Below are 8941 nucleotides of genomic sequence, written 5' to 3' on the forward strand. Positions count from 1 at the left end.
TTCCCTGTGCCCCCATCCCTTCCCCAGCATCCCCTTCCCATACCCCACACTTTAATCCCAGTTAAATCCACGAACACCGATTCCTTTTCTCTTTTTTTTTTCCTGTTTTTGGGTTTGCTCTGGTTGGTTTTTTTTTTTGCTTCGGTTTCTCATCATCGATAAAAACGCCGTCGCTGCCAATGCCAGGAGGGGCAGCCCCCGGCCACGCCGGATCCGCGGCTCCTTCTCCACGCTGCCACAGGGTCGGGGACAGTGGGAAGGGGACAGGAGGGGATAAGGGACCGCTGAACCCGCCTGGTGCTCACAGGGTGCCCGACGCCTATGTACAGGTGGAGCCGCCGGCGTCGCCCTGGCTCTGCCCTGCCCGGGGGGCTCAAAACCCGCTCGGCCCCCTGCCCAGCCTTGCCCGGGGGCTCGCTCGGTGCCCGGGGGGTCCCGGGGTCCCACCGCCACCGCCGCCGCTCAGTTTGTGTACACCTGAGTCCCGATCACACGCATGATCTCCTTCTGGATTTTGGGGTCCTGAGTATTGATATTGGCGTCTCCCACTTGGCCGTCTTCGTACCTGGAAGGGGAGAAGGGGGTGAGGGGGGTCCCCTGGGGGCCCCGCAGGTGCTGCAGGGTGGGCACAGCTGGACTCACACAAAGAAGAAGCGTGTGCAGACGTGGTCCGAGACAGGGCAGACCCAGATGTTGCCGTGTTTCTGCAGGTCCTTGGAGGTGATCACTGCAGGGAAAGGGGCTGTTGGACACAGAGAGGGGGACGGAGGGCCCATTTGGGGACAGCCCATTGCGGGGACCCTCCATCCCTCCACCCACCCGGTGACCCCATGGGTGCTGCCTGTCCCTCCCCACTACATCCCCATACCTTCGCAAAGCGCGATGCAGTTCAGATTGCGGCTCTGGAGGAAGCGGGACTGGATGGAGCGGGTCTGTGGGAACAGCAGCCAGTGTTGTTACCACCCTGTCCTGGCACCCATGGGTGCCATGTCCCTGTTCCCATCCTACCCCGTTGTCCCCTGGCCCATCACCTGGGGGATGGTGTTCATCCGGTTGTACCGCTGCACCAGCTCATCCTTCGATGGCATCCGGTGCTGCCCTTTCCCCATTCCTGCGTAAGAAGCAAGGCAGTGGCTGTCACTCCCTCAGGGAACACCCTGGGGTGATGTGGGGACGCATGCCACAGACAGGGATGGCCACCCTCAGTGCTCCCACCCTGCCGCTGAGCCCTGAGAACCCCCCAGAAGTGTGCACAGCAGCTTTTGAAGCCTAGGAAATGTTAGGAGTTTTGATTCTTTGGCGTGTGGGAAAGCCCCAACCTGGCTGGGAAGAGGCTGGTGTGGATGAGATGGATATGGGATGCTGCCACTCATGCGAGGCTTCTCCAGCCAGCATGATGCTGAACCTCCCTGGGCCCATGCAGGGAATGGGAACGGAAGCACAGGCAGGACCGGGCAGCGCAGGCAGCCTCTTACCTGAGTATCCAAAGGAAATACTGGAGATGGGGCTCAGATAGATGCCCTTGCCATAGGCTGCTCCATGCAGCTTGCGGGAAAATACCAGGGTGAGCATGGTGGGATCACCCCGACAGCTCGGGCACGGTGGTAGTGGAGGAAGCCTGGCACTTCCCAATGTCTGCCCCCTCCCTACCTTCCTGCCCCCTCCCTGCCCGCCTGCTGCCCGGGGTCTGCTGGGCGCAGGCAGCGGAGCGGTACCTGCAGTTTGGTGTAGGAGGCGTTGACCAGCCCATTGCGGAGGATGGAATGCCAGTTCTCAATGTGAGAGCCACTGGAAAGAGCCAGCCCCACGTCAGCCCCCCGTCCATCACCCCCACGGCGCCCACCCGGGGGGCTCCCACCGTCCCCCCCCTTGGCAACTCACTGGAAAGCGAAGGTGCTGCCGTAGAGTTTCTTGGCTGTGCGGAACCGGGCTTCCTTGGCTGGGGGGCTGCTGAGCAGGAGGAACTGGTGGGAGGTGTGCATGAACTTCAGCTGCTACCAGGAGAACAGCAAGAGCAACGGCAGTGCCAGCAGGAGAGAGGACAGACAGACAGACAGACAGAGATCATGCACGGCCGCCCGGCCCCGGGTCCAGCCCAGCCCAGCTTTGGCCACTCCAAGTTTGACAGAAGGGTCCTTGGCATCCCTGTCTGGTCCCCACCCCACAGCCCAGGACAAACATCACCCTTCCTATATCCCATGTCCTGCCTCCCGCATCTCCCAGGCTCAAACCCCACCCAGAAGGATCCACCCTATATCCCAGACCCTTCCATCGCCCATCCCATATCCTTACATGCCTCATCCTGCATCCCACAGCCCATAGCCTACATCCCATCTGCTGCACCCTCCGTCCCACCTCCTATATCCCACATCCCACATTCCACACCCTCCATCCTGCACCCCACCTGGAGCCTGGCCTGGTCCCTTACCCTGCTGAGAGGCAGCTTGACAATGTGGGATCTGTTGCTGGAGATTATCCTTGGGAAAAGGAGGAGGAAAAGGAGGAGGGTCAGAAAGGGTGGTCCCACTCTGCTCCGAGACTGTTGGATGCTCGTGACCCCCCAGGACGAAGGAGATGAGAGGGCTGTTCCACGGATGCCTGGCTGCCCCCCACCCCATCCCATGTCCCGGGGAATGTGGGGCAGTGGGAGGGACGAGGGCCAGTGGGAGAGGGCCGCAGCACCCTCGGCCTTACCACTGCAGGAGGGGATGCGCCAGGGGGTCCAGCTTGTCCATCTGCTTCTTGATCTCCAGGTAGGACCCCTGGCAGAGGCAAGAGGGGGTGCAGGTGGGTCCCCCAGCACCCACCCAGCCACGGGCAGATGGAGATCAGCACCAAAATGCCACTCCCGGCTTGGATCCCACTCCAGGGAGGTCACACGTGGCCGGGGGGTGTGGGGCCACGCCACATACCTGGGTCATCTCCCGGATGGACATCACACTGTCCAGGGCCTTCTGCAGCCGCTCGTAGTTCTTCTTCTGCACATGGGGCAAGAGAGGGGTGGCCATCAGAGGAGTCCTTGGGGCTCCCAGTCACCCCCTGGTGTAACACGCTTACCTTGGGGTTAAAGGCCAGAGTTTTGGGGTCGTTGGGGTCCACCACAGAGGGGTAAGGCTCGAAGATGATGCTCTTGCGAGGGGACTCGAGGGCAGCACGGCACATGGCCACCAGCAGGTCCACCACCTTGGGGCAGAGCAGGGACTGAAGGGGCAACGCCCCATGGGGCTGGTGGGGTCACCACCGTGCCCATCCCTACCTCAGCACCCGTGGCCACCTCCTCGGCCGCGCCGGACATGACGCCCAGGGTGTAGAAGGAGAAGACGCAGAGCTCCCGGGTGCACACAGCCGGCTGTGGAGGGGACAGGAGCGTGGTGAGGCTCAGGGATGGTGGCACGGGGGCACAGCCCGCACCCGACCCGGCCCTGCCACCCCACCTTGAGCATGGAGCCGTTCTGGAAGACGTGCTGCTCGTCACACACCACGCAGTACTCATTGAGCGTCGGGATCCGCTGCTCCGCGTACTTCATGATCTGAGGGGCAGGACAGAGGGAGTCAGTCCTGCCGTGGACACGGAGCTTGGGGGGATGCTCCAGGCGGCGGGACGGGGATCAGCGGGATGAGGAACAGAGAGAAGGATACTCTGGGCATCAGGATAAGGACGAGCAGGACATGGGGGAGCGGGGAGAATGCTCTGCATAGAAGGATGTGGATAAGTGGGAAGTGGGACAGGGGGGAGGATGCTCTGGGCAGCAGGATGCGGGTACATGGGATGTGGAGCAGTGGGGAGGATGCTCCACAGCAGGCTGAGGCTGGGTGGGGTGCAGGACTCTCACCTGGACGAGGAAGCCGTACTCCAGCGTGGGGATGTTCTTGCAGTGGCCGCCGACCTGTGACAGAGCCGGAGCAGAGCCAGCTGCGTTATCCCCTTTCCCACACGCAGCCCCAGCTCTGCATGGCACAGGCAGCCCCCAGCTCCCCCCAGCACAGCAGGACCCCCGACATTCCAACCCTTCCTGGCACAGCGGGACCCCCAACATGCCAAAACCCTGGCACAGCAGGACCCCCAGCATGCCAAACCCCTTCAAACACAGCAGGACCCCCAACATCCCCAGCACAGTGGGACCCTTGACATGCCAACACCCCCTGGCACAGTGAGACCCCCAACATCCCAACACCCCCTGGTATAGGGGAGCCCCAACATGCCAAACCCCTCCCAGCAGAGTGGGACTCACAAGATCCAACCTTCCCCTGGCACAGCGGAACCATGGATATCCCAACGCTCCCTGGCACAGCAGGACCCCCAACACGCCAGCATCCCCTGGCACAGCAGGACCCCCAACACGCCAGCATCCCCTGGCACAGCAGGGATGCGGCACCAAGAGTGGGGTAAAACCCCACAGCCAGGCCCCAGCTCCCTGAGAGCACCCAAGAGTGGGGACAAGAAACCCCACAGGGGCTCCCCCCATCCCATGGGAATCCCAGCACCTCCCGACAAATGATCTGACCCCAGAGGAGCCCCTGGGAAGGGGAAGAAGAGGAAAGCAAACCCCAAGGCGGGGTGGCACCCACCAGGATGTTGAAGGGGGCAACACCTGCCTGGGTGCTGGCGGGCGGGTAGCCAAAAACTTCCACCTTGGGATTCTTCACCATGCAGGACACGGAGCGGTTCATCAGGCGGTTCACACGAGGCTCAGGGATGCCCAGTTTGCCCTTCAGCACTGAATCCTGGATAACAGGGAAGCTGGGAGACCTGCGGGCACAGAATCCCCCTGAGCACCTGTTTGTCACCGTTCCCTGCTCCTCCATCACCCAGCGCCGGATTCACCCGTCGGCTACTTTTTGGGAGCAACCGCCACCTCCTTGGGATGTGGCAGGGAGCAGCAGCATCCAAGTGGGGAAACTGAGGCACAGCGCCAGGCCTCACCCAGGATGAGGGGACGGAGGGCTGGTCCCCTGGGGGACAGGGTCAGGACCTTACTTGGGGATGGGCGAGAAGATGCTGAGGCCAGCACGGAACTTCTTGATGGTGCCGCTCGTCTTGAACCAACTGTGCCGCTTCTCCTGCTGGGTCTTGAGGAAATCGTTGCTGAGGTGTTTCCATTGCTGGGATGTGAACATGCCCAGGATCCTGACAGACAGGGGGGACAGCACCCGTGGGTGCTTGGTGGTCTGTGACAACCCCAGCCCCTCCTCCTCCCCACACACAGATGGTGGTGAGTCCATCACGGGGTTGTGTGGTGGATAAAAGGTGGTGGCTCAGCAACATGTGGCACATGGCCGGTTTCGGGGCAGAACAGTGACTCTGTGTGCCACCCCACCCACCACCCTCGGGTGCCCACCACGTTTGAGCTCTTACTTCTTCAGCTGCAGACCCAGCCCGAAGCCCTCCTTGTTGGACGGCTGGAAAACCTCGATGGACGGTTCTGCGGGGACACAGGAGGACGAGCCGTCGGTGCCACCCCTGCGCCTGTCCCGAGGGCACAGGGACACCACATCCCGCCCGGCCCCACTCACCGGGGCCATCGAGGTACTGAGAGAGGGAGAAGCGCAGGCGGAGGACGATGGGCTCCGTCCGCAGCACCTTCCACGCCGTCGCCACCTCCTCCTGCCGAGGGAGAGCCGCGTTTCGGCACAGCCACGGCACCTCCACCCGGGCAGGGGAAACTGGGGACCCCCGGGCGCATGTGCCCACCCTCCCCATGCCAGCGCTGCCGGGGGCACCCCGGGCACTCACATCGAGGAAGCTGATGTTCACGTGGAGGTCGATGTCCACGTCATCGATGGTCCCGTACTCCCTGTGAAGACACGTGGTGCCGTGGCACGGGGGGCTGGCACGGTGCTGGAAGAGTGGCCCGGTGCCCACCGTGCCAGGGTGGGCAGGCTCATGGGACAGTGACACTGGCACGTGTGGCTCCCCACGTATCAAGCGTGAGCACAGGGGGAGTGCCCAGAATGTGGATGTGAACCTGGGAATGGCACAGCCAGGCGCTCAGGGGATGGCATGGCCAGGTGTCCTGGAGGTGCCATGGTTGAGTGCCCTGGCAATGGCACAGCTGGGTGCCTGGAGATGAGCCCGGTGCCTTGGCAATGCCATAGTCAGGTGCGACGTGGATGGCACAGCTGGTTATGCAGGGGTGCCACTACTGGGTGCTCCACGATGGCATGGTCAGGTGCCTGGGAATGGCATGCCCAGGTGTGCTGGGGATGGCACTGCTGGGTGCCCAGGGATGGCACAGCTGGGTGTCTGAAGATGGCACAGATGAGTGCCTGGGGCTGCCATAGCTTGATGCTCCAGGAATGCCACGTCTGGCTGCCCAAGGACAGCACAGCCAAGTGCCCAGGGGACACTGTGGCCAGTGTCCTGGGAAGGGTATGTCTGAGGGGTGGCTCAGCCAGGTGCCTGGGGACGCCATGGCCAGGTGTCCCAGAGATGGCATGGCTGGGTGCCTGGGCATGGCACAGTTGGGTACCCAGGGACAGCACAGCTGGATGCCTGGGGATAGCACAGCTGGGCTCCTGGCGTGGCCCAGCTGTGTGCCCGGGGCTGGCACTGCCCAGGGCAGGGGGCAGCAGACGGACCCACCTGACGGCCACGGCATTCTCGCTGTAGATCTCCTTCACCGCCTCGATGTCGGCGTCCAGCTGTGGGTGCCGGTACAGGTCGGCGGCGCAGGTCCCCTGCGGCACAGCGCCCACAGCTCCATCACACCCGGAGCCTCCCGCAGCCCCCAGCAGCCCCAGGCCTGGGATCAGGCTCAAGTTTGGGGTTCTCGAGCTCCCCGTGGCACCCGTGGGACCCAGCACCCACCTGGACGCCATAGAGGAACTCCTCAGACTCATTGTCCCCGTCGGAGTCATCGTCCGTCCAGTACTGGCCCTTGAGGTCCTGGGGGCAGAGGGTTGGGAGGCAGCAGGGATGGGGGAGAGGGTTGGGAAGTGGATTGGGGGAGCACATTAACAGGGAGGGAATTAGGGGGGAGCAAACTCGGGGGGGTGGTTCTGGGGAGAGGGTTGGGGGCGGTGGATTGAGGGAATGATTTGGGGAAGCAGTTTGGGGGGAGCAGTAGGACAGAGAGAATGAGGTGGGCTGGGGGGAGTGTTTGGGGGCAGCAGGACGGGGATGTGGGATGTGGGCAGCGGGATCGGGGGAGCAGGATGGGAGGAATAATTTGGGGGCCAGTGGGATGGAGGAGCAGGTTGGGAGAGGGAGCATGGGGGGAGCAGATTAGACGGGAGCAGGGTGGGGACAGTGGGATGGAGATAGTGGGATGGGAGTGCAGGATTGGGGAACAGGATGGGCCAGCGGGATGGGGGAGCGAGATGGGGGAGCGTGAAGGGGGAGCAAGATGGAGACAGCAGGATGGACCAGCAGGATGGGGACACTGCCATGGGGGACCAGGATGAGAACAACAGGATGGGGGAGCAAGATGGGAACAGCGGGATGGAGAACCACCGTGGGGGAACAGGATGGGACAGCCGGACTGGGAAGCAGGATGCGAACAGCAGGATGGAGGACCAGGATGGAGGCCCAGGCCGGGGACTGCGCACGGAGCTGCCGGCGGGGGGCCCGGCCGATCGCCACGGGGGGGGTCCCTGCAGCCCCATCCCCGCCCCGAGCCGGGGACCCCGGGACACGGGGCACCCCGAGGGCCGCTGCCCCTCCCCCGCCCCGCGGCTCCGCAGGCCCGTCCCGCCCCCTCGGCCGGGCGCGCTCCCCCCGCGGCCGTCCCCGCGTCCCCTGCCGCGTCCCGGCCCCTCACCATGTCAGCGCGGGCCGGGCGGCGCGGGCACGGCCGCCATGCTGCCGGGGGGCCGCGCCTGACGTCAGAGCCGCCGCACCGCGTCACCCAGCGGCGCCGCCGTGACGTCACCGCCGGGGACCCCCGGAAGCGCCGGGGGCGGGGCAGCGGCTCGGCGGGCGCGCAGCAATGGCGGGGACCCCGGTGACCCCAGAGTGCCCCGTGTAGGGTCCCCCCGTCGCAGCTTGGGGTCGCTGCAGTCCCCAGCACAGGGCGCCCCATGGCGTGCCCGTGTCGGGTGTCCCCCACAATGTCCCCATGGCCCGTCACGGGTCCCGTGTCCCCAGCACAGGGTGACCGGTTTGGGTCCCCTCCGTGTATGTCACAGTGTCCCCACAGCCCAGCCCAGTGTTCCCAGTGCCCTCAGTACAGGGTGCACAGTGTTGCTAGCACGGCATCCCCAGTGTCCCCAGTATCCCCAGTAGAGGGTGGCTATTTTGGGTCCCCTCCATGGCTGTCACGGTGTCCCCACAGCCCAGCACAGGGTTCCCAATATCCCCAGTACACAGTCCACGGTGTTCCCAGTACAGGGCCCCCAGCCCCCAGTATGGGATGACCATTTTTGGTCCCTTCCATGGACCACAGGGTCCCCAGTGTACCCAGTACAGGATCCCTCTGTGGTCCCAGCACACAGTGACCATTTTGGGTCCCCAGATGGCTGTCACAGAGTCCCTACAGTCCAGCACGGGGTCTGTGTGGCAGATCCCTGTGTCAATGGCATGTCCCCAGTGTCAGCACAGTCCCAGCGTGGAGCCACTGTCATGGGTCACCAGCACAAGGTCCCCATGGTTCTGGCACCATGTCCCCAATATCTCCAGCATGAGGTCCCCACTATTCCCAGCCAAGGGCCTTCATGGATCTGGCATACGGTGTCCATGTTGGGTCCCCACACGGCTGGGACAGTGGTCCCAGTGGTCCCAGCACAGTGTCCCCTGTGTCCCCAGCACCTCCAGCCTGGTCTCTCCTTGACCCCAGCACAGCGTCCCCAGCGCCCCCATCACCATGTCCCCATCACCATGTCCCCAACATCTCCAGCCTCGTGTCCCCAGTGTCCCCAGCACGGTGCCCTCGTGGCCCCACTACGGAGCACCCACATTCGTTCCCAGTGTCCCCACTGGAGGGTCTCGGGACCTTCCAAAGCA

General features: G+C 64.0%; 1 protein-coding gene across 6 annotated transcripts; it reads right to left on the reverse strand.

Moving 5' to 3' along the window:
- Positions 1–80: 80 nt before the first annotated feature.
- PARP6 (poly(ADP-ribose) polymerase family member 6) lies at positions 81–7841 on the reverse strand. Of its 6 annotated transcripts, none has more exons than XM_039557782.1 (22): positions 7761–7841; positions 6809–6886; positions 6584–6678; positions 5735–5795; positions 5515–5605; positions 5357–5423; positions 4979–5128; positions 4597–4750; positions 3834–3887; positions 3435–3530; positions 3257–3349; positions 3058–3183; positions 2913–2978; positions 2695–2762; positions 2429–2477; positions 1882–1991; positions 1716–1788; positions 1476–1545; positions 1032–1111; positions 869–932; positions 643–727; positions 81–565 (listed from the first exon to the last, which is right to left on the reverse strand). In XM_039557782.1, exons 1-22 carry the CDS (start codon positions 7761–7763, stop codon positions 463–465), a joined length of 1836 nt encoding a protein of 611 aa, XP_039413716.1. In that variant the 5' UTR covers positions 7764–7841; the 3' UTR covers positions 81–462. The 6 variants fall into 6 exon arrangements, 5 of the variants coding, with proteins under 5 accessions (XP_039413716.1, XP_039413715.1, XP_039413714.1 ...); XM_039557781.1 differs by having other exon boundaries at positions 1882–1994; XM_039557780.1 differs by having other exon boundaries at positions 4570–4750.
- Between the last annotated feature and the right edge of the window lie 1100 nt (positions 7842–8941).

Source organism: Corvus cornix, chromosome 10 (assembly GCF_000738735.6).
Source record: "Corvus cornix cornix isolate S_Up_H32 chromosome 10, ASM73873v5, whole genome shotgun sequence".
NCBI classification, from domain to species: Eukaryota; Metazoa; Chordata; class Aves; order Passeriformes; family Corvidae; genus Corvus; species Corvus cornix.